This window comes from Anneissia japonica, unplaced genomic scaffold, assembly GCF_011630105.1.
Source record: "Anneissia japonica isolate Jap-2015-1 unplaced genomic scaffold, ASM1163010v1 scaffold288197_len338424_cov179, whole genome shotgun sequence".
Taxonomy (NCBI): Eukaryota; Metazoa; Echinodermata; class Crinoidea; order Comatulida; family Comatulidae; genus Anneissia; species Anneissia japonica.
This window is the reverse complement of record NW_022741702.1, coordinates 106253-131902: the sequence shown is the minus strand read 5'-3', so window position 1 is coordinate 131902 and position 25650 is coordinate 106253. Positions and strand designations below refer to the sequence as shown.

At 34.0% G+C, this 25650-nt stretch overlaps 2 protein-coding genes and 1 long non-coding RNA gene across 3 annotated transcripts; 2 read left to right on the top strand and 1 right to left on the bottom strand.

Annotated features, from left to right (window-relative positions):
- Positions 1–494: 494 nt before the first annotated feature.
- LOC117118904 lies at positions 495–7858 on the top strand. The gene is made up of 2 exons (XR_004447107.1): positions 495–4805; positions 5680–7858. It is a non-coding gene; the product is annotated as an uncharacterized LOC117118904 (long non-coding RNA).
- A 224-nt stretch (positions 7859–8082) lies between these two features.
- On the bottom strand, positions 8083–18919 carry LOC117118903 (low-density lipoprotein receptor-related protein 4-like). Its single transcript, XM_033263633.1, has 8 exons — positions 18763–18919; positions 18116–18207; positions 17354–17593; positions 14639–14810; positions 12226–12362; positions 10453–10683; positions 9903–10013; positions 8083–9132 (listed from the first exon to the last, which is right to left on the bottom strand). Exons 2-8 carry the CDS (start codon positions 18198–18200, stop codon positions 9089–9091), a joined length of 1020 nt encoding a protein of 339 aa, XP_033119524.1. The 5' UTR covers positions 18201–18207; positions 18763–18919; the 3' UTR covers positions 8083–9088.
- Positions 18920–23107: 4188 nt separating this feature from the next.
- Positions 23108–25337, top strand: LOC117118900 (integrator complex subunit 4-like). Its single transcript, XM_033263630.1, has 2 exons — positions 23108–23196; positions 25139–25337. The coding sequence occupies exons 1-2, from the start codon at positions 23140–23142 to the stop codon at positions 25319–25321; spliced, it is 240 nt and encodes a 79-aa protein (XP_033119521.1). The 5' UTR covers positions 23108–23139; the 3' UTR covers positions 25322–25337.
- Positions 25338–25650: the final 313 nt, after the last annotated feature.

The window sequence follows — 25650 nt, the reverse complement described above, 5'->3', positions numbered from 1 at the left end:
TATTTTTATTTACTTTATTTTATTATTACATATTTTTAATTTTTTTTTTAATTTTTTTTTTATTTTTTATTTTTTTATTTTTTTATTTTTTTTTATTTAATTTTATTTTTTTTTCCGTTTTAGTTAAGATTTTAAACTTTAGAATATTATATTATTTTAATTGGATTTGGATTTTTCATTACTATTGTCTCTTTTTTTTATGAATTTATCTTTACTTAACTTTTGTTCTGTGGTATGGTCGAACCTCTCCTGCGTGAGAGTGTTCCTCTGCTTTGAAAGAGAGAGCCAATAAATTATTATTACCATATCTGCTTGAGTAAGCACCCACCCAGAATCCATTTAACCATGGAACATTTTGATTATCTTATCAAGCACTAAAATATTTTTATAAAAAATACATGTCCAATACAAACATTTTTATGTCTTGAGAAACTGGTAATGCAACTTGCAATCTTAAACTAAAAGGAACAAGTATCACTTAAATTTCTTTATAGTCCGGTTCAAGTAAGTGCCCAGCCATAACAATTTTGTAGGCTCCGGGCACTTTATTCAAGTGGGTACGTGAATATGTAAATGTCAAAATCTAGGGTTTGTTGCTGCTTTGTTGGGTTACCTTGGTCAATGACACAGGATATATAAGCATGGACCTATTAATAAGATTAATTAAACTTATTAAAGTATGTGGCTCTAGTGACCGAAATGCAAGATAATGAATACGGTATTATCACATCTTCACAAATGTGGTCAAAAGAACATGATGTTTTATTAGACAACCGTGGACGATTTCATTTTTCTCAACCAATTCAGGAAGCTAAGAACTTTATATCAAATAAAGTACAGTATCAACAAATGCAATTTATGACAGTTTTTTTTAAATAGGTACCATGCTTTGTGTACAGGATAGCTAAAATTCGTTAATTATATACATTTTAGTTAAAGGAAATTTTTTGTAAATATGTTAAATATGAAAAAAATAAGAATTTTTAATAAATAATGTATTATTTATTAATAAAGGTTTTTTGTTTGTAAATATTAATATTTATTGTAGTACAAGCAATAGATAGCTGCCAAATTAACTTAATTGGTTTGGTTATTACCATTTATAAAGAAATAAAATATGTCTTTATTAGATATTACTATGTCAACCTTTTGTCATGAAGTTACCATCACAAAGTTACCATAATTTTTTTTTTCATTTATCAATTTATTAATATTAGTTGATAAAATTTCTTTTATTTTTTAGTGTCATTTTAAAGCTACATGTATATTTAATGCATACCATATCCCTAAAGTATATTATAAGCCTTCATTTCACAGATTTTTTTGAAAATGTATATATAGCTTAAAAATCTTCGTCCATTTTGATGTCATGAAGTTACCGACATTATTAAAATTAATAATTAATATATGGAAGGTGATATTTATTTTTTTTTCTTGTAGGAATAAAGTTACATATAGTAGGAACAATGTGTATATATGGTTTGGTCAATTTTGAATAAATTATGTGTTTTTAAAAAAGTTAAAGTGTTGAATTTGTTGTAAAAGTGTCATGAAGTTACCGTGGAATTGCCTAAAAACAACAACACATATAATCATAGCCTAGGTATAGACTGGAATGATGATCATTTATTAAAAGAAGGCCAGCCTAGACTACATAGGCCTAATCAGTTGTTTTATTATTTTACAATCTCAAAATTTTTACTGGTTGGCCAGTTATGTTTACCGGTAACATTGACGGCTAAAATGGCTTCGGGAGAATACTGAGGTACTGTATATGTAGTTTTTTTACAGGATATACTGTGGAATACAGGTACATGAAAAGTTCGCCTTTTTAATTTTTTCTTTTAGTATTCTCCACCCGTGTCAAAAGAGCTCAAGACAGGCAGACTTTCCAGCAGTTTGCGCAATGAGTTTGCAAGAAATGTGTGTTCTATGATCAGAGTCCACAAATGAATCCCACTAAGAGTGAAAGGGAGCATGTGTGTTTTCAAATAAGAAATATCCATTCTTGGCAGGCACCATGGGTTCGGGCATAGTAAGTACAATCATCTAACTAAAACCCTTACAGACAAATGTCTTGCAAGTACTGTCACCGTATCTGCTTGAGTAAGCACCCACCCAGAATCCATTTAACCATGGAACACTTTAATTATCTTATCAAGCACTAAAATATTTTTATAAAAAATACATGTCCAATACAAACATTTTTATGTCTTGAGAAACTGGTAATGCAACTTGCAATCTTAAACTAAAAGGAACAAGTATCACTTAAAATTTTTAAGTTTCTTTATAGTCCGGTTCAAGTAAGTGCCCAGCCATAACAATTTTGTAGGCTCCGGGCACTTTATTCAAGTGGGTACGTGAATATGTAAATGTCAAAATCTAGGGTTTGTTGCTGCTTTGTTGGGTTACCTTGGTCAATGACACAGCATATATAAGCATGGACCTACAGTATTAATAAGATTAATTAAACTTATTAATAGGTCCATGATGTGAGGCAGTTGGAACAGAGAATGGAGAGACTGATGATATGCAGGGAGCATGTACAAGACTTAAAGAAAGAAATGTCAAAGTTGAGACACCGTAACTACTGGACACTCTAACTACTGGACAAACATGCTCCTGTAAAAAAGTGTGTCACTTTTCTGCGTCCATACTGCAAATGGTATACAGCTGAGATCTTAGAAGCTAAAAAAAAGAGACGTCATGCAGAAAGGAATTGGCATGTCTAAGTTAGAAGTTCACCGGCAAATTTTTTGTAGTACTTGCAAACATGTCAATTTCCTCATCCATGCAGCCAAGGTTGATTACTACTCGAACCTTATTTCGCAAAATGCACATGACCAGAAATTTCTTTTCAAAATTATTTCAACCTTATCTAATGCACGAAATGACAATGGTTTCCATCATGTACTTCTAAAAAAGAACTCTCTGAAAAATTTAACAATCACTTCATCCAAAAAGTGAACGACATGCGTGCAATTATTGATGCTGAGAACAATACTGTTGATTTTAGTGACCTAGAAGCCATATCATTGACTTCCATAAATATATTTATAAAAAATGTGTCTGAAGATGATGTTCAGATATTAATTAACAATCTAACCACTAAAACATGTCTGCTTGATCCACTACCAACTACAATTGTCAAACAGTGTCTACACAAGCTCCAGTTTATTATTACACAGATTATTAATCTGTCTCTGGAAAATGGTGTTTTTTTTCTGACTCACTCAAGTTAGCAGTTGTGCTGCCACTTTTAAAGAAACCAACGCTTGATCGGGAGATTCTTCGAAACTACAGACCAATTTACCATTTATTGCGAAAGTAATGGAAAAAGTTGTTGCCTCTAAGCTGACTACCTATCTTCACAATAATTCTTTGTCAGAGCCTTTTCAATCAGCATACAGAAAATTTAGCAGTACTGAAACAGCTCTCATTGCTGTTGAGAATGACATCTTGTTATCACTTGACAGTGGACAATGTGTGCTGTTCACACTTTTAGACTTATCCGCTGCAGTTGACACGATAGACCACGAAATCCTCCTACGTTGATTATCAGATTTGGGAATTGGGTATTTAGCTCTCCAGTGGATGCGTACATATTTAACAGGCAGACTTCAATTTGTTAATATTGACGGCCATTTATCTTCTTCGCAATGTGTATGTTCCGGAGTGCCTCAGGGCTCTGTCCTGGGCCCAATCTTGTTTAACATCTATATGCTTGGATTGGGGAAACTAATACAGCGTCATAATCTCAATTTTCATCAGGATGCTGATGACACTCAAATATATATATCTTTCTCTCGGTCAGATTTTCTGCTGTTATCAACTCAGTTGAGGTATGTTTTAGTGCTATAAAGAAGTGGATGACACAGAATAAACTAAAGCTTAATGATTCAAAAATGGAAGTTGTAATTTTTCAGTCAAGGTTTATCCCTCACCATTAAAAGTTGGGGGTGTGAACATTGGTTCCTGTCTCATTCAGCCTGTAACATCAGCCAGGAATCTTGGTGTTCTTTTTGATACTTCGCTTACTCACCAACAACATGTCATGAATATGTCTCGTTCAATTTTCTTCGAAAGATTGGTCAAATCAGGAAGTATTTATCGCAGCATACATGTGAAATACTTGTTCATGTCCTGGTATCGTCCAGGCTTGATTATTGCAATGCCTTGCTATATGGACTACCCGATACATTCATTTTATGCCTTCAAAGAGCACAAAATGCAGCTGTCAGAATCATTGCTAAGAAGAGGAAGTCTGATCACATCACACCAGTTTTAAAATATCTCCACTGGCTTCCAGTTCACTACAGAATTGAATTCAAAATCCAATTGTTAACTTATAAAGCTCTCAATGGTCATGCTCCTAACTATATATGCAACATTATTCAGTATTTGCAACCATCAAGATCCCTTTGGTCTTCTGAAAAAACATTGGTTATACACACCAAGATGGAAATTAAAATCTTTCGGGAAGCGTTCTTTTTCCTGTGCTGCACCATATTTATGGAACAAAGTGCCCATTGAAATATGGAACTCTCCAAATCTGAATGTGTTCAAGAGCAATCTGAAAGCTTTCCTTTTTTCAAGAGCATTCTGGACAAGTGTGACACCTACACTGAATATTTCTGGATATTGGCACTATATAAATATTTTGATTGATTGATTGATAGAACAATGATTTAATTGACAACCTAATGGAGGCAACCTATAGCTACCGGCGTAGAAACATCCTTGAAAATCAGGTGTCGATAAATAACGTCATGCTGGAATATTCTGCACTTCAGTTAGTGTCAGAGGTATGTAATTACTACTTCTTATCTAGATATAAATTTTTTTGGCCTTATCCTTCCCCAGAATTATGCTTTTCTCTTGCAGCATAATACTAAAAAAAAAAATTCCTAATATTTCCTAATGATGTTTCCCCCATAATTTAGCCCATTTGTCAATGAAATTAAATTCATAATTACTGTAACTAACACTCATATAATTTTTTTAAATTTTTATAATATTATGGTGGTTGGTAATGTGGATGTTGTTACATAGAAGATAGATTTACTACAAGACTGCATTTACACCTCAAATTTACATAAATCCATCAGAACATAATCCACTGCCTAGTTTGTTAGTTATAGGCTTATTTAATTACCTAATTCAATCATAATAAAAAGTATTTATCTCATGTCTAACTGATGTTGCATTTTCACATGCAAGAAGGTACTGTACTCCAATGTACAGTATTATCAAAATGGACAATCCCTCACAAGAATTATTCGGCAGAGACACTCGTGCAAAACATTATCTACAAAAAGGTCCTTTAGAGAAAATTATGGCAAGGTAAAGATAACATCCTCAATGATTGCCTCCTCAACTTCCCACAACATTTAGCTATATGCCTTGCCACCTTTTCACAACCATTTAACACTATGCAGAGCACAGGTATATGCTAGTATAAATAAATGAGGCCAAGGACCCTTCGGAAAATTAGGGTGCCATCATAATGTTATTATATAGTTTGAAAAAATGGAGGGCAAAAACACCCACCCCTCATTGCTTAACCCCTTGGAGATTCAACTTCTCTAGGGCTCAGGATTATAGTGGTTTCAGACCTAATTTTTATTTTTTGGAAGTCAAATAAATCAATCAATCTGTTTTGCTTTTCCTTTTTTTCAGATCAAGGCAGAATTTTCAAGAATACTTGGGGAGGAGAAATTAGGAATATGGGACGTGCCTTCAAAACAATGCAGTCAAGTGTTTTTAATCTGGCTATGGCTAAGGGGGTGCTGAAAGACCTCAACATCAACAACCTTATTGAGGAATATCCCAGCAGACAATCAGGTACCGTATTTATTGCACATGTATGTATCCCAATGAATTATAGAAACTTCATTTTTAATTTTATTTATTTTATTACATGTACAGGTACAGTATGTCATGGATTATTTCATTAAAATTATGATAATACCTGTAATATCTATTGAAGAGGACAGAAGTTCAATTACAATATATAATTTCAGTTTTGGTGTCTGAGGCGCACGGTATTATTACTATAACGTGATGATCACTGAGGCATTTCCCCTTCCCGGAGGTGCCGGCGATTGTGGGCAATCCCAAATTTAAAAATTAAAATGTTGATGTGTTTACTATGTATTCTGTGTGTGTATGTTTTGTATGTTTGGTATTCAAACTGACAAGCCACCGCTTCTTTTGATGCCTATGTAAACAATTTGCAATTTGTAATTTGTTGTGAATTTTTTCTGAATAAATGTTTCTGATAGTGTTGACAAATAAAAAAGATAACCAATTGGTGATCAACAAAGACACCAGAAATGACAAAAAACAGAAAATTTGGATTGTTAAGTGAGATTTACGTAGGGAAACAAATGTTTCTTCAGAAGCCGACGAAAACCAAGATAAGAAGAAGCATGTTGTAACTTGCTAGGAAGACTATTCCAAAGCCTAGGTGAAGCAAATTGAAAAGGCCTTATCACCAGATTTTTTATTAGACTGAGGTATACAAAGACAAAATGAACCAGATGAACGAAGATTATGGCCATGGCGATATTGTTGCCTAGAGGTAAGTGTACAGATGTAAACAGGGGTACTGTTTTGGCAATTAATTGAACAAAATGTGATGGAAAGTGTACAAAAAATAACTCTCTGTCTAATCAGATCTTCAACCAATGAAGTAGTGGACTAGCAGTATGAAATTTAGGAAGGCGAAACAATACAATATACTGTAAACACTTTATGTTTATCTTTGTTATTGACTGTTTAATTTTAATGTTTAACTGCACCCACAGAAATTGAAGGAATGGCTAGCGTACTTGCAATCCTCTGCTGCTTAGGGAGACTGGGACAGACAGTGCCATTATGAAAATTTTCTCTAGAAAAAGTCTAGAAAAAACAAAAATACAAAATAGCTATACCCTAAGCCTAAAGCCCCTTTGATAGCCTTTTGAAAAGATCTAAATGCTGAGTATCTATATATTTGACCTAATATAACCACACACCATCGTTAGAAGGCTAGTACAGTAGTAATATAAATACTATTATTGTAGCAATAGAAGAATGGGAAATAAATTATTTTCATTTTAAAGCAGTAATAAAGATGAAAAGACAATAGCAAAATGGTATAGGCTATATGCCTTTATGGTAGAGTGTTGGAAAATGTTTGTCCCCGTTCATATACCGTACCAACGTGAATAAATACCCTGTACGAATAAGCGTTCAACCTTGGGGAAAGGTTTTCTTCGCCCCATTTGAATTACCTCACCTTTTAAATTGTTGAATACTAAATACAGTATTTCGACTGATGCTCAAATGCGCACATATATTTGGATTTTAAACCTTATATCTTAGCCTAAAGTTTGAGACATCAATCACACTATCGAATATCTTTAAGGTGCAGTTATATCGAGTAAATTTGGAAAGTTGATATCAAGTAAACAGTTTTCATCAGAGAACTAATTATACAAAAAATTATTAATACAAAACAATGGAGAATGCTACATTACAGGTGACGGTGCCCTACAAATTTTCAATAGTCACTATTATTTTCCCTTTCGAGTAAGTTTATAGGAATAGATATAATATAATGGGTTATGAACAGGATTGATTGCAGTTAAACACATACATAACCCTAGGCTCGTTCTGCCCGACTAAAAGTAATATCTATTTTGATTTGTATATTAAACAAATTCTCCCTGCCTACTTATTTTTTAGAAAGAAAGGATGTAATAAGTTGCTTGTAATTGTTTTTAGATTAAAATCTGTATCTGTTCTTTCTTCATTTTCTCTTTGTTTTGATTTCTATTAGGAGAATGAATCCATTGATCAGAGCATTAAGGAGTCTATTTTTCCATGGCTGGTGGGGTCAGGCAGCCTCAAAGATGTTGACACTCTTTACATTGCTGCTGAGGAGAAAATAATTTCAAAGCTGAATGGCTTCAATGTTGACGCGGCAGTGGCCATAGCCCTTCTAATTGGTACATTTTATGTCTTCAACATTCAGTACCCCAACAAATTAAAAAATACATATTTTTAGAATGAAAAATGCTTCAAAACAAAACAAAGGAAGCTAACAAGTGTGTAATCGTACAAAAACTCTTAAAGGAACTAGAATAAATTTAACTGAGAACCATGTCACATCAAACCTACTAGAAATATTACAAAAAGTTTTGTATGACAATTTGCAAATATTCTTGTTGGACCAATCACATTTATCATCTTCACTGAAAAACACTGGGCTAGGTACTAAGATATTTTGAACTATTGCAGTCCAGTCTGTCTGAACAAACTGCTGTGTTTAGTGGCTGTCTTTAACTCGAAATTAATCATTGTTAATTTATTCTTTCCAGTATGAAATTGACATTACTAGTACATGGTAAAATGTAAGAAAATGTAGTGAAGAAAAGATTACCGTAAAGTCTGTATTTGTTTAGAATTATTTAAAAAAAATAAAAGGGTAACAAAGAATAGTGTTTTTTGTAGTTTTTTTTTTTTAAATTTATTTGTAGTCTACTACGGTTAATATAACTCTAAAGAAAGGGGGTGGGGGTAGTAATACTCCTTTGGGGAGTAAAAATATTGGAGTAAATATTAAGAAAAAAAAGTCATTCTATACCTTTTTTTTATTAACTCTACTTTTGGAGTTATAGTGACTACTAGCAGAAAGACCTTTCTTAGTATCGCCAACCTACATCGATAATCAGAAGAAAAAAAATTGCGTATTCAGTCGTGAATTATACAAAGTCTATACTATTGGTGTTGCGAACTTGTGGGAGACATTCAGAGAAGTGGAAATGATGCTGTAAATACACCGTCACCATAGGTGCCAATAGATGATCTTGTTCTTTGTACTTGTTCTTTGATGCTGCAAAGATGAACGGAATGTCCTTTCTATTTTGTGGTCGCTTACTAGATGAGCTATGTACTGTGGTTCACTGCATTGTTACATTTATAATTGTAAGAATTTTATACAGCATCCTGTGCTGCACCGGCAGCCAATGGAGACTTTGAAGTACTGGACTGCTGTGTTCGCTCAATTTTACAAAGTAATATCTCATTGAAGTATTGTGTTCTAATTTTGCGTCTGATGTTTAACACAATTGCAATACCCAGTAACTAGAAGATAAAAATATAAACAACGGAATATTACTCTGAAGAAAATAAGTAGTAGTCTGCTCATAATGTGAATTCCACTATTTAAATGTGTATTGTTATAACATTCAAAAGAAATGTTGAAGAAATCCACAAAAGAAACTACACTTGTACGACATATTTTTATTTTTTATTGACGTTTTACTTTGCATCTAATATTTACTAATGTAGGATAGAGCTCTTGTGATTGTACTGTTCCAGCTAGATCCTAAATTTTCGGACTTAAAATTGCTGGAGAACGGAGTAGTCAAAAATGATTCTTCTGCTTTTCTCTCTATTTCCTTTGTTAGTTTTCTTTGTTAGTTAAGATATTACCCTGTCCTGTTTCTGTGCATAAAGGCAATGTCATCGTATTATGCACTGCCCTGGCACCCACTTTTGGAAAGTAAAGAAAACGAAAAAAGAAAAAAAAAAAAGAAAGATACATAAAAAAAGAACTGAAATCTAAACATGTCGTAATGATATCTTTTTTAATGCAATTTTGCCAACAGTTCAACGAGATGAAAAACTTACATTTGTATGTCGAGGACTTAACAATGGAATTTGTTGTTAAACTTTATAATCAATAATTAATATTCAGCAAAATGTGTAATTTGATCATTTTGTAAAAAAACATCTTGCACAATACTACGTTTCAGACTCATAGCTTGGTATTTTTGTAGTTGTTACATGTTTTAAAATAAAGTATACCAAGAACATATCTTATAAATGCAAACACTGATATTCCTACTTACTTCTTTTGCACGTTGGTCCAACAAACCCAATGGGACACTGACAAGACTGAGTGTTATTAACTGATGTGACACAAACTCCGCCGTTTAAGCAGTCGACATTGCATCTGTCCTCTGAAAAGTACATGCGATAGTTATTCAAATATATCAAATAATTGTTCATCTTATTTAGTAACAGGGCAATTCAATTTTGCAAACAGGAAAACACCTTATAACATTTTCTTAATCACTCAGACTAAAAGTCTACGAATCACATTTGCTGTTGCTTATCAGCATTTCTTTTATTGTTAACCATTTTGCAGAAATGACGCCTAAGCCTAGGTACGACAATGTATTTTAAAACTGCCGGACACCTATTAAACTAGTCCATGTGGAAAAAAAGTGCTGTAGGTTATGGCGTCTCTGCCACTACTTGGCCATTCAACTCGCCTAGTCAGGTTAAAAAAGTAATGAAAAAATAACTGTATTTTTTAGCTCCTAGAGGCAGGAATGTGTTTTTCTGTATAACATAATTTTGTATGTAACTTTAAGTTTAAAATATATTGTAACTTACCAGAGTATATGAATATTGTATGCAATTCACTCTCATACAGCTCCATCTTTTGGCCAGTCTCAATATCAGCTCGGCCGATGCCATCATAAATAGCACTATTATAGTACACATAATTTCCGTAAACCTGTGTATTTAAAGTGTAAGCACTGTTTGTAACCTGCCTTGCATTCGTTCCATCTAGATCACATTCCCAAATAGTGGTTGGGCCTCCATCATACCAGTACAATTTACCTATGCAGAATAAAATACGTATTTAAAAACAAATGGTGCCTCTTATAAATCAATTCAAATTACCAGAGAAATTTCTAAATTGTAAAGGTTAACCATTTAAAAAATAATCTCTGGTGTTTATTCACACAATTAACTTCTTCAGGGAGTCTGAAAAAGTCCAGCGAGGTTAAAAAAAAAAATGAGAAGGTTTGATGTATTTATGGCTGAATTTCCAAGTACTGAATTATCTCGTCATTTAGATTGTTTTTGCCTCTCAAGTGTAAATATATATAGTTTTATATTACCTTTCCCCTGCACAATATAAATACCCTTCCCATCACGGGCTTTGCAAAGGTCTAATTAAAGATCTATAGTCTATTCTATAATGGGAGTCGCAAAGCAAATTATGATTATATCACGGAAATGACGACACACATTCAGACTAAAAATTTGAATATTTTATTTCCATTTTTTTTTTGTTGACAAATGTAGGGGATCTTGGCCGGCTGGGCACCCCATCCCACTGGATTAATATGATATATGTCGTACATTCGATGTCAGAGACACATGCTGTCATGTATCAACAAAGCCCTTTCAGATTAGGGTGCTACAGAGCGAAGATTGTATGGGTAGGGGCACCGCAGGGGCCCCTAAGAGTGGGTGGCCCTGCGGACTGCTGCACGAGAGGGAGTACGCTGAGCATGGATAGCTGTTCTAGCTGGGTACTACAATACATTCCGTTATAATGGCTAAAACGCTTAGATCTCTGTCTTTTCGGCCTTTTTTACATCCTTGTTTATGAAATGTTGGAAAAATCTGTGTCGAGGATATAGCGTTGTGTTCGTCGTCAGTCAATAGAAAATATTAAAAAAAAGTAGTAAAATAATTATATTAATAACCTCCTTTCGCCCATACTGCTAGATCCGTCACTGAACTCATGGGTACATTTCCTTTTCTTCCCTCTTTCCTCCCTTTAACTCTTCTCAATTTTTTTCTCCTTTTTTTTTTGTTCGGCGGGACTGACGGGGAACATGGGCCCCGTGTCCCCCCCCCCACTGGATCTACCTCTGACAATTATTAAAATTACAGCTAAATGTTTGCTAAATGTGTAAAGACAATCCTACTGCAGATGTGATGATATTTCAATTTAGTTATACAAATCTTCTCAGACACAATATTGTTTACTAATAATGTATCAATACTATTGTTATGGATGCAAATATGAACAGTAGCTTGTAAGGTTGAATGTTTTGAACACTTAGAGGCCAATCACTTGTTTACGGCAGCTTTAAACAAAGGAAAATAAAAATAAGAAAACATTAAAATATAAAAATGAAAATTAATAGCTCAGTTTGCTGGTTGAGAAAATAGTTGTGCACCCTTACAAATGGCCCCCAAAAATGGTATATGTGCACAAACGGAAATGTACAAATAAAAAAAAAATACTTCATTTATTTATTTATATAAAATAGCCTTTGTCCACATTTCTTAACAATGCATGTAGTATAACTTGGTATTGAAGGTGAGAAAACAAATGTGAATATCACTGTCATTTTAACTTACCAGTTTTTGATATTGACAAGCCACCTGTTACACTGCGACGAGCATCAGTTATGTTTTCTCGGATACTTATATCGTCTAAGCAAACTCGTTCGATTTTAACATACTTGTTGATATCAGTACCAACCCAGTACAAATACCTTAAAAAAAACAAAGACACATTTTATGTCAACTGATAGCATCGACTGAATGGTATCATTACTGACACGCTTATACACCAGTTTATGGGGGTCTATCTTGAAACAGCGCCGCCAATGTCTCACAACTTTTCATTGGGGAACTGGTGCAGCCTAGCCTGAGCAGCTAGCTAGTTACAATAAAGCACCGAGCAACCAATAGCGCCGCTGGGCCCAGACCATAGATATAGCAGTTGACAACAGATTCGATCTTTTGCTAATTACTGTAGGCCTAGGTAAACATAAAAATACCTTTTTACGACTTACGCTTGTATAAATATCAACATTTCGTTTCTTTTTCTTGTTAGTAATTTAGTTTTATCTTTTAATTAATTCATGATGGCATCTATGTAGACAGAAATGCTAGGCCTCTGGAAGTCCCCCAGTGGTAGTTGCCAGGTTCTCAGAAATGTTCATTTCAAATTTAGCAAAAATGGTGTATTGATATCAGTAAAGCTCTGTACACACTATCAAATGTTATTTGACAAATAGTGATAATTGTAAGGTGCAATGATATCATCATGTCCATAGGCTCATAACGCACATTTGTCGTATAAAATTTGATCGTGTGGACAGACCTTAACAACCCAAAATACCTCTAAAAAGCACATTTCATGTCTGTTTATATAGAACCGAAAGGTCCACTGATTAATCTCAGAAGTATTGAAATACACGCCATCGTGTTGGGATTCAATGAATCCCAAAACGATGGCGTGTATTTCAATACTTGGAGTATGTATTATACTTTCTTGTTTATATAGCATCGATGGGTATTAGGCCATTATTATTTGTAAGGGTTGGTATTATACGATTTTTATCTCAACCTCTGTGACGTAAAATTACAAGGTTCTACAAAATAACGTTTTTATCACCAAACAAACTGTAACGATCTTATAACGTTTTATTGTTAGCTTTAATTTTCTACATAGATTATTGAAAGCTCAGTAGTTGAATTATCAGGTTTGGAGTGTACAGAACTTCCTTTTCTATCAGATCTGCAATAGTAAAAATTACAATGAAAATCACAACCAATTATAAGGTTACTATCATTTAAAATATGTTGTGGTATCCAGTTGCATATAATTGTCCAGTTGTAATGTTATTAATTATCGACAAGTCAGCATTTTGATTGTACTATCAAAAATACTAGAACGGGCAGTATATGTTCAATTAGAAAAATATTTAAAGGAGAACAACATATTTTATGAATGCCAGTCCGGGTTTAGGAGAAGTTTTTCCCCTGATTCATGTTTGATACATTATGACAGACTATGTCCGTACTCAAATGTCAATTGGAAATTATACTGTGATGGTAGCGTTAGACCTTCAAAAGACAAACGACACAGTTGACCATTGTATTTTGACTTGTAAATTAAAAGCAGTAGGAATATAGGATCTAGATAACAGGCAACAATTGGGGTATGTCAACAAAGCTGAACTTTTGTTCCTGTTATGATATACCGAATAGTGTAAAATTTATTATAATGCCTATGACAGTATTCTAATTGTGTCAGGTAAAGACACAACCATATTGGCGAGAAGTCTGATAGATAACAAGTTATCTATTCACCTTCAATGGCAAAACTGAGGTAATCCTTTTTGGAACAAATTATAGATTGAAAAATGCCAATGAATTCTCAGTTAGTTGCAATGGAGTCGCAATTAAAGAATCCCTTTCGATAAATTACTTGAAAATATCCCTTGATCAGTCTTTACCATGTAAAAACATTGTTAACACAACCATTAAGAAAATTTCTGAAAGACAAAAATTCTTATACAGACAAGCATCTATCCTCAATGAAAATTCTAGAAAAATACTATATTCTGCACTAAATCAATGTCATTTTGTCTATGCATGCTCATCTTAGTTTTCGGCAATCACACAGAAATTTCAGCAATCACACAGAAATTTAAAAACAAGCATGTTCTGCTATATAAGATGGTAAAATTCATCATTAAATTTATCTGTTATCCTTGTTGTGATTTGTTTTCATTTTGTAGTATTTTTGCATAATTTTTTTCTTGTTCTTTTTCTCCTTTTGAATGTGATTTTAATGTGATTGTCTTTTGATATGATTGTCTTTCAGCACAAAAGTGAATACATTGTTATTTATTTCTATATTATTTAATAATATCGTACATGTCATTTTGAACATTAATGATTTTACCTGGAGAATTTTCATCAAAGAAATAGAAACACCAAACAGCTTATAAATTAAAAATAAAAATTGCAACGTTACCTGTTTTTTGAATCTATTCGTAAGTTGTCAAATCGAATGATTTCAGAGTCGTTAAAAAATTTCTTTCTTTCAGTTCCATCCAGGTTAATGACATAAATAGAAGTGCCTCCATCGTCCACCCAGTACAATTTTCGATTAATGACATCAATTTCAATACCATTTCTGGCTTCATCTGAATTTTTTAAAAATATAATAGGAATATGAATGAATTAAGTTGTGTTGAGTATATTGTAAGCTAATATAAGGCGCCCCCACCCCAAAAAAAATGTGTGTTATTGCCCTCCGCAACCGACCGAAATTTTCTGGTCCGCATTTTGTTTGTTTGTTTGTTATTTTTAATCTTGTTCACAGGTCTTCCTTTCATTCAAGTACAAATTCGAGAAATACAACCACTTCCAAAATTACATTTAGAAAATCTAAAATAGACATAGAAGGCCTATTTCTACCAAAACTGGATGGACCATAGATGCACGCGTACAATCGGTAAAATAGAAGGCTTGAGGACCGAGCGCACGACGAAGATGTATGAACACAACATCGCCGATCTGTCTCGCAGTCAACCAACCCACCCAGGTCTTGCCAAGACCCGATCTAGGTCGGCTTAGCTTAATAGGTAAGAAGATACTCTCTAGCTCTAGACCCAGGGAGTTGTTAGACTAACTAAGGGGCCTAGGCATGGTCAATACTACTGAAAAACAAGGCCCTAGAACTAGTGGTTGCCGGAATCAAAGAGGCCTAGGCTACTAAGGCCTATATTTATATTTCATTACCTTACGGTATATTGGACAATAAATAAAAACAGGCTTAAACCTAGCTATCACTAAAGCTGGTACCTAGGCCTAACTAGCCAGACGTTTTTACTACTGTAACTCCATTTTGGCCAACCATCAACGACGAAATATTTTAGGTTTTTTTTCTCCGAAGTTTTACTTCGATTGTATTACATAGAGGGCGTTTTCTTGAACATTTTTCATCCATGTTGAATGCCTCGTGGTTCATAAACCAAAACGTCATTAGTCAAAACGGCAATAAACCAAATAAATAAATAAATACAACTTTAAAATACAGACAAAATGAGGCTACAACAATTTATGTCATAGAAGTAATAATAATAAAATAGTACCAATATAACGTACAAATTCAATAAGATTGAGGAAACACAATCATCAAGCAGTAACATAAATAAAATTTAAATACATAGGCCTACAAGTTTAATAAAAAGGGGGAAAAACGAAAAAACGCGATTAAAGCGGGCCGGGGAAAAGAGCGCATGGAAATATTCGATTTGTCTACAAATGATCGGGCCAATTTCAAGACGATTTGAAAAAATATGTGTTTTGGTTGACAATCAGCCTTCAAAGCGTCTCTCACGTGAATGTTCGTTCCTGTAAATTTTACCTACACAATTCAAACAGTCATCCTAGTAGACATTGGCTTTTTTAGGAATCCGGTCAAGTATCAATAGCTCGCTGCCTACTGCCGGGTACATGTCACTGCCGTTTTGGTACTTATCATTGCCGTATTTCGGTTGACCGGGTATCACGATATAGCAGCTTTAATAAAATTTCAATAACAATTAGGCCCTATATCGTTGTAATGATATGAATTTGCGTCAGGAAATATCATAGGAGTGATGTTTTGCCCTACCTGACTTGTTATCGTACCGAATACTCAATACGTCCCAAATACTATACTAGCGAATAAAAAAAAAAATCGCAAGTGATTCAGATGGGAACTCGTCACGACCTCCAGGTATCTAGCCTGACGTCTTAACTACTAGACCACCGAGCTTGCCACTGTAGATTCCATGGATTTGAAATGGATCTTATTGGTATCATATTTAATTTAAACAGATCTTAAATATTTTAACCATATTAAATCTACACACATATGAAGCTACGGAAATTGGAAATTGATATTGGAGTCCCATGTACTCTGTACTCAAGGATCAATATTTAGCCTTTAACCCCTGCCTATAATGAACCTTTCCGTTAAGCTCCGATTCTTAGATGCTGCTAAGCAAAGAGTAACAGGTCCCACACAAATCGACATTTTATAAAATTAACGCAAACACGTGCTGTGGGACAACGCGTGTGTGAGACGCGTGCGTATTCCTGGCGCTGTTCTGATTGGTCAGTTAAGTTTGATTGACACTTCGGAAAGGTCTATTAATAAAGGTTAATACGTAAGAGTATGCAGACGAAAAAATAATTCTTCTCTTCTAACAACCACTGAATTAAAAATGTCCTTCAAGAAAACTTTGTCTAAATTTATCATAACAAAAGAACACTTTATATTATTTTGTTAGTGTTTCTGAAAAGGCCACTCTTGTTTAAACAAAGTTATTTAAAAATGTTAATAAAACATGAAAGAGGAATCCGTATACGTGAGTGAACAAATTGAAAAGAAAAAAAAAAGATCAAAATTTGTCGCTGTCACAGCATCGTTGTAATATTAATTTTAATTTTATATATAAACAAAAAATATTATATATATATATATATAAACATATATAAACTCATATAGGCCTATATGTATATTACGGTCTGTATTTTATAAATCTTATAGGCTTTATAGTTTATATTAGTATAATTATAGGCTTACGGTATGTGAGCTTTTCTATAATAAATACAAGTAGGCCTAAACCATATACGCATTTACACCTGATTTCAATTTCATTATAGCCTGATCGAAAGGTATTTTTCTTGAACTTACTACTGTCCACATCAGTAATGAAATAATCATGCGTTTTATCCTCAACAGAATATTTTTCGATTGTATCAAGGGCTACATCTTCCCAATAGACCATTGAATCTATTCCATCATAAACAATGCCATAAGGTTTCGTGACCATTGCTGGAATGGGTGTAAGATTGATGGTTGTGTCATCAATCGTTATGTTAGAAATTCCAATAAACGGAGGATTGTTTGCAGTTGCAACAATTACATCACCACCTGTAAGAAAAAAGAAATCACGCTAGAGAGTTTTTATTTATCAAAAAATAAAGCTATTTTAAGTATCCTAAGTGTCATGGGCCTAGATTATGTACAAATGCGTTTTGAAGCATATTTTAGTTCGTCATCAGCCTTTGATATGCCTCAATTAAAGTTCTAAAACAAACTGTTTTAACCATTCACGCTATTTGATGCATGATATTATAAAATACACTCTATACAAATTAAATGCCTTCTTTTTTTTTAATTAAATGCCTTCTTTTTTTAAGACATTTTGAAATTGTTACTCCTCTCTGAACCTATAATAATAATAATAATAATAATATAGATAATAATAAAATTAATTATCATAAATACAACATTATTAATGTTGTAATTTTGATAATTTTTAATGTGTTTTTGGGAGTGTAATAATATTGTTAATTCTAATAATTTTATTAATATTTATAATACAGCGAAACGAAAAAAGTTTGAGTTAGAACTTATGATCTTATATTTGAACAAAAATAAACAACACGTTACCAAATGTAAAACCGATTGAATTTGATGTAAAAAATATGAGGATACATGTCCTGATAAAGCACTGAAAGCAGCCGTTCTTCGCCATCCAATATCTACAATTTGCAAAATGTAAAAATACTGTATATTAATTCTTCGCTGTTTAGCTGTAGACATCCATTTACGCAAATAATCATAAACCATTGATACATCAATGTAACATCGTGGGAAGACTGGTATCGGATAAAATACAGTAGGCCGGACTCAGGTGTTAGAGAGTACTGCAATATGGTTTAAAGTCGGACTACGATCGATAGCGACAAATAAACAGTGCCAAAATGCTCCTATTTTGTAATAAATTGCACTATTTTGGAAACGGGGGATCGTTTTCTGGCTAAGGGGGTTCGCTGGCAAGAGGGGGTTCGCCCGAACCCCAAAAAACCCCCCTGGCTACGGGCCTGCATGTGGCCAAAATGTATTATATAAGATGTTACAGACCTACCAATAATAGTGATAGACATACGTCGTTCCTAACATGGATCAATAGGTTGCTATTTAAAGCGAACAATATATTTATCAAACAAATCATCGTACGGTCAATTTTTCCAATCTTAAGTATATATAATTAATTAAACCTTTTGGTAAAATTTCCTCAATCTTCATCAACTTACCTTGTGTTAAATAATTCTAAACGATTTCGTTTCTAACTGATACCGTACACTTTAAGGTTCCGTAGACACCTACTGACTTGTTCTACCTGTATTCACCCTTCTGTTGTACTTCTACACTTTTGGAGGTCGTCTTTACCGCCCTAGAGACAGCCTTGAACAATTGATGCATCACCGTGTCTGTTTTGTCCCTTGATTAGTTATTGTTTGTGGATTAAATGTGCTACTGCTTAATTTGGAAGTTTTATTATCTAGCTACTTTTAGTTGTGGCTATTACGTAAAAGCTGATGAAATGGCTTGTTTTTCTGGGGGTATATAACTATTTTATCCGCAAAGAATGACGCTGTAGAAATAACTGAAAAAAATAATCCAGGGAAAAACATTGAGAGCTGTCCTTGGGTTTTACTCTATGTACCCACCTATTCCCTCGAGTAATGAGAGGAATTATAGCCTATGCAAGGAAAGGCGTAGACGAAGTTCTATGCTTTTAATCATGTGTTCTTGTCCTGCTTAGGCCTGTCTGGTATGGAAGGGTGTGCAGTAACTTAAACTCTATATTAAGTATAATTTAACCAAACATGTATCAAACGATATTAACAGTACTAAACTATAAAAAAGATCATCTATCGATCTATGTTTTCGTAGACTACTTAAATGACATTTAACTTGGGTTGGGACTACGAAGGCTACCGATTTTTTTTGCTTTTATCATAGGGCATGAGAAACAGCTTTTATAAACGTGTTTTAATGTCGGGGTAACAAAAGAGCTGCATTCCGAACCAAGTATAGGCCTATGTAAATAAATTATATGTAGGCCTACAAAACCTGATCTAGCTAAACGACCATAATAAAACAGCGTAAAAAGAAAGTAAAATTAATATTAATAAGGTATGTAAACAGTAAATGTCATCGTCATATTTATCATTCTGTATAATTTATTATAAATTTATATAAAAAATCTATATGACTCTTTCTATGCTCTATATTTCCAGTGAAGAATAATTTCTGTTTTAGACAATTGTCAATTATATTTACGTGTCTTGTAAGAAGATGAACATGAAGAAGAACATGAGCTAAAACAATAATCAAAAATTCAATTCCATGATATTTGAATTGAATTGCCTAATTTGTATAGATAGTATTACACAAATTAAATAATAATGAGAAATGCCTCCGCTATTTAATAAGGACTTTTAACTGAACTGTTCAATGTTCTTAAATTATCAGACAGTTAAATTTAAAGCCTTTCCATTCGTGTGCATATTATTATTGAAATTGGTAAAAAAATAAATTTAATGATTTTTGTAGTATGCTATCAGAAAAAAATCATTTGAATGTAATCTGTTTCTGGCTGGAAGTTATAATAAATTATTTGATCATTTTAAAGGAGTTAATTAAAATTAGAGATTCCTTGTAGCTGATTTCCAGCGCCTCAAGAGGCAGAAAAACGTAATCAGGAGAAGCAAGTATTACAGCAGATGAAAAGGCTGAAGCGAGTGCCAACGATTTCAGGTAACTGTGGAAATAAACAAGAAAAGCCAGTTTCTTTGGCCACTTCAGTGCTTTACTGCATCATATCTGAGAATCCACCGATCTTGCCTTACACTTTTGCTTATTTTGTTAAAACTGTTCCTTTGCAGTTTTTGTGCTTTTCTTAAGAATTATAAGTATTTAATAATACTTAATACCGTAATAAGTTTTAAGTATTTAGTTAAGTATTGATTGTTAATGTTAAGATTCTTATATCTCCTTTTTCTTTTGTGTATTTTGTAAGACCGCACCCTGACTGTGAGTGCCACCGATACAAAGGTGAAGTGTCACAAATAAATAAATAAATAAATAAATAATAAATAAATTGGCTGTGGGAAAGCGGGTAAAGCTGCCGGGCCGGACAGCGACATGTGATGTAATGAAAATCTGTAGTGAGATCATAAGTAACTCCAATAACTCTAATTTTAAACTTCTGTTTCCAAAACAGCTGTTGCCCATCTGATTGGTTGATTAGTTACTTATTGCCAATGCAAAAATCTATCCAATTATTGCGAGAGCAAAAAACGAAGATAGTTAAAGTCTGGTTCCGGAGGAAAAACATTTTTGATATGTTGTAGAACTGATTTTAGCTAAGACAGAAAAAAGGTGTTTGACGAAAAACTGGGAAATGAGATACAGATTTTTGAATATTTAAAAACTGGGGGAAAAAGGGGCTTAACCGCCCAATTTTACACCTTTTTGTCCAGGATATGAGGGACCATAACCTGGTGCACAGTGGCGTAAGGTCAAGGGTGGGGGGCACGTGCCCCGGGCGCCAGATTTGGGTGGGGGGCGGGGGTAGCTGAAATTGGAGAATGAGAGTAAAAGAATAAGCTCTTTTTAGAAAAACACGACGAAATTGATGTATGATGTCGTCAGGCATGAATATTTTCCAGTTAATAATAAGAATCTGAATGAGTTGTTTTTATTCGCAAATTTATAGATTGTGATTACTTTTCAGTCCATTTCGACCGTTTTCTCTTGTTTTTTTTTTTTTTATCCTATTCTTAATGACTTCATGACTATAAAGCTCATCCTGTCATATCCCAGAGCCACGATGGGAAAAGCGAGACTATCGTATCTGCTTTGGCACTACTTAGTATAGTCCGTGATGAATCAGACAACATTGCTAACTTTGATCATTAACTTATTTGCTGATGCAAAATCACAAAATTCAGTTGCGAGTTTAAACAATGTTAAAAATTCAGCAACTTACAAAACTCCACTATTAAATAAATTTAGAGAAAGAATACTAAGCTGTATGCGATATTATAAATGCAACAGGCTTAAATATAAATTAGGAAAATGGTAAAGTTAGGCCTAAGCCTAGTTATCCGGATCGGGAGCTAACCGTTAGTGTTACCGTTAGCACCTATGATGTGAGAACGCCCGATCGGTTAGCGCTACCGTTAGCGGTATCCGGATACCGCTAACGGTTCAAGCGCTATATATCGGTTAGCAAGCGTATATATCGGTTAGCAAGTTGAGCGCGTTTCTATCATCAACCAATCACACGTAGGCCTACGCGTTAACAATTTCCATAGTTTCTTATTGGCCAGTGATTCGATCATCATTGGTATCCGGAACAGGATTTTCTCGTATGGACGCATGAGAGCTAACGGTTAGCAGGATCAGGATCCTGCTACCGTCAGCTACCGTAGCCATGTCTAAATGTTATTTAGACAGTGCATGATATAGACGTACAGTACGGATATGCTTAAAGTGTATAGGCCCTACAACCAATATCAATTTATTTCAAAATATTATAATTATAATTAGGGGGGGGGTGCAAATTTCTACTCTTTCCCCCAGGCGCCAAAACCTCCAGCTACGCCATTGTTGGTGCAGCATAGCAAATTGTACCTTATAATGCTTGCTCTTGTAAGTTTCGTGGTAATTCCCGGAACCTCACCAGGGCAACAGGTATGCGCCCTTGGGTGACAGTGGATGTTGGGGTAAACACAGACACTTAAGATTGGTTGAACGCCTACTTTATCAAAGTAAAAATAATGTAAAAGTTTAGTGATGGTATATACCTGGTGTGATATCTGTGCGTGGCCAGGCATGCGTTACATATTGGGCCATGTGGGCCACTTGTAGGCCTATTCAATATTTGAATAAAGTGTACTACATATACAAAATAAATAAATAAATAAATTCGCCAACCGAAACTGGAACAAGATGCCGACGGCGACGATCAGAAGCATGATCTCTATACACTGTAGGCCTCTGTAATAGCTCTAGGCACTTAACAGTTGGGAATTAGTTTTACAGATCTTTCTGAAAGTAGTTACGTCTAATAAATAATAAGTATTAATCCATATTTTTTCACGAGACTAATAGTTTATAATAATTTTAAATATTTTAATGTGTAATGGTTTTTATATATTTGTTTTGCATGTTACCGTATTGAATAAAATCTATATGATTTAAATTATAGGGTAGTGTGTGATAGTTTTATATATATTTTGTATATTTTGTCTAATAATGAAAACTTAGTAATCTATTTTTGTAAATAGAGTAAGTTTTATTTTTATATGTAGGTTTTATATACCATTTGTACTTTATGTAAAATAAGTAAACCAGTTTTGTAAATAAGTCTTTATTTTTAATGTGTAATAGTTTTTATATATTTTTCTATTGATTGTAATGCAACACTTTTGGTCTCCTCGTGCTATTGTTTTATACCGTATGTTTTTATAAATAAAAATAAATAAATAAAAGTCGTTGCATTGCTAATAAACAGAGCCGTATTATCTCCATACTATCTCCTACTATAATAGCGCCGCTATGATGTTGCGTACAGAACGTAAGGCCGCCGTGTATTTAATTCCGAGCTGTTTTACAAAATGGCAGCTCACTTGAAAAAGCGAGCTTATGTTGAATTTAGTGTATCAGTGATCCAGGTAAGTTTATTATGTAATCACCTCTAGGCCTAGGGCTGCGGGCCTAGTAGTAGGTCTAGCCTAAGGCATACCCCATCCTACCCTATCCTAGGTTTGCTAGCACGCCCAGTCTAGGGCCTAGGCTAGGCCTGCTAGGTAGGTAGGTACCTAGGCTACCATCGTAGGGCCAGGTAGGCTAAGCCCTAGGCCTAATCTTTAATTTAAAGAATGCCAAGGCCTAGCTAGGCCTAGTAGTAGTAGGCCCTAGCCTATATACGCTCTAAACTAACCATCGTCCCAGAAACTGTGGAAAGTATTTTTTAATTCCACGGAGAATATTTAAAAAGTCAGCCCAAATTTGTACGGCAAATTATATAGGCCTAGAGAACTTTATACACTTTTTAATTTACAAGTTTAAAGATTCCTAAACATGGTTTTTCTTTTCATGAAATAAAAATCATCATCAATGACGACAATTTCTCATTTCCGTTTCTATGTACATACACATACATACACATAACAAGAGTAAATATAATTTCTTCCTCCAACAACAAGAGTAATACTGTACAAAAATTATCACTACATTATTAAATACCGTATTAAATTGTCCGTAAGTTGACATATACAAGAAGTCTAAATCTATAGTCCCTACTTTAGAAAGTCACATTATTATGCTGTTATTAAAACTGGCCTACGATGTATATGAAAAATGCACAAGTTAAAAAAAAAAATTCAGACCTATGGAAAACTGTACATTGAAACCCATCGTTCAGGCTGTTATTTGGCAAATAACGAAATAAACCTCACAAGGCAAATTATGTAGACTTATATTAACACGTTTCAATTTACAAAATAAGATTCCTGAATGTGCTTTTTCTTTTTATGAAATAAAAATCATCATTCAGTGACAACTGGCTTATGATGAAAAAGCTAAAAAAAAAAATTCAGACCCAGTCCCCCCCCCCCCCCCACCTCTCTTGCATACCATCTTTCCCCACCCAAAAACACACGATGGCCATGCATACCCGGCTTAAATTTGCCAATGTTTTCATTCAGTGTCACACCATAAACAGAAAAAAAAATTAGGCCTGGAGTTATAATAGTATCAAAATGTGCAAATAGATTAAACGTGCATGGCCTACCCTTGCACAGTTTGCAAATTGCCCACGCATTTTAAAACTGTGCAACGATCTCCTTGCACAGTTTGCAAAGTGTGCAGAATCTTGCACAGTTTTCAAAATGTCCAAAGAAATCCTTGCACAGATTGTAAATTGTGCAAGTAATAGCTTACGCATTTTGCAAATTGTGCAAACGACATTTATATATTAAGATTGGTCAGAGCCTAATTTTTGGCAAAATTTGCGGGGAAATTGGCCATTATTTTCCAAAATGTGCAACAGACCAGACCGAGTTTTTGCACGGAAGATACAGTATATTCTCGCGCAGGCCTTACTATACAGTGTGGCCATTGTCTATATGATCTTGATTAAAGATCTAGAATAAAACTAGTTGTAGAATAAAATTAAGTCTGTATTTTGTAAGCCTTGCATCTCTTCATTCTATTGACATTGTCTTCAGCTTGGTGATTTTATGTAATTTAGTTGTATTTTTATAGCGCCTTATACAATTGATAGGTCGTCCCCTCTGTCTCTATAATTTATACCTTAGAATTCTTTTAACTAGGATTCGTTTTCATTTCCTTTATAACTAATCACCATATTTACTGGCCAAAAAAAACCCCCCCAAAAAAACAACAATAACGTCTACCCAAACACTAACCATTTGAACTACAAAAATATGAATTCTATTTTATTTTTTATTATAACATGCTATAGCAAACAATAGCCACATTGAGTTTGACAAAATCAGCAAATATCAATGTTCAGGCTATTTACAGTATCTTGTCAAGGAATGGTTTTTTTTGAATGTGTGTTTTTATCTATGTCTTTTTTCCCACTTTGAGGAGGAAGCCCCAAAACCAAAGAAGCTTCGTTTGACAGTTCCTCCTGTTAGTGTTTCACCATCGCCAGTATTTGACCTCGGTGTAGCAGCTGGCCCTCAACAAGTACTTCAGCAACTTAAAAGTTTAACTGATAGTCTCCCTTTATCCAGCCAACATGTTAGTGAGTATCACAGTTTTGAGTAAACAAAAATGTGTTCCCGTAGGATTATTAATAATTTTAATAATACCCAATTCATACAAGACAAAAATGTATATAGGTTGAATAGTTTATGGGCTTTTCAATATACAGATTTATTTATTCATCAGTTTTAGAAGGGGGTTCAGTCAGTGGCGTATCGAGGAGTTGCATGGAGGGAACACTCGACCCAAAGAATACTCAGGCCTCCTAATGTCTCCCTCCAAAAATCATGGTCATGTAGTTAAAAATCACATCAAATAACCTTATATTGCGAGGTAGCACCTATTCTCATTTTTGCCTCATGCCATCTGGTCAACGTTACAAAACCCCATAC

Excerpts from the sequence above, each read along its gene's own strand:
- LOC117118903 (XM_033263633.1), bottom strand. The coding sequence starts at position 18,200 with ATGGCGAAGAACGGCTGCTTTCAGTGCTTTATCAGGACATGTATCCTC. Across the intron at positions 10,684-12,225 it reads CTTGTCAATATCAAAAACTG|GTAAATTGTACTGGTATGAT; the intron begins GTAAGTTAAAAT and ends TATTCTGCATAG. Across the intron at positions 9,133-9,902 it reads TGGACCAACGTGCAAAAGAA|TTACTGGGTATTGCAATTGT; the intron begins GTAAGTAGGAAT and ends TTTATCTTCTAG.
- LOC117118900 (XM_033263630.1), top strand. The coding sequence starts at position 23,140 with ATGGCAGCTCACTTGAAAAAGCGAGCTTATGTTGAATTTAGTGTATCA. Across the intron at positions 23,197-25,138 it reads TTAGTGTATCAGTGATCCAG|GAGGAAGCCCCAAAACCAAA; the intron begins GTAAGTTTATTA and ends TCCCACTTTGAG.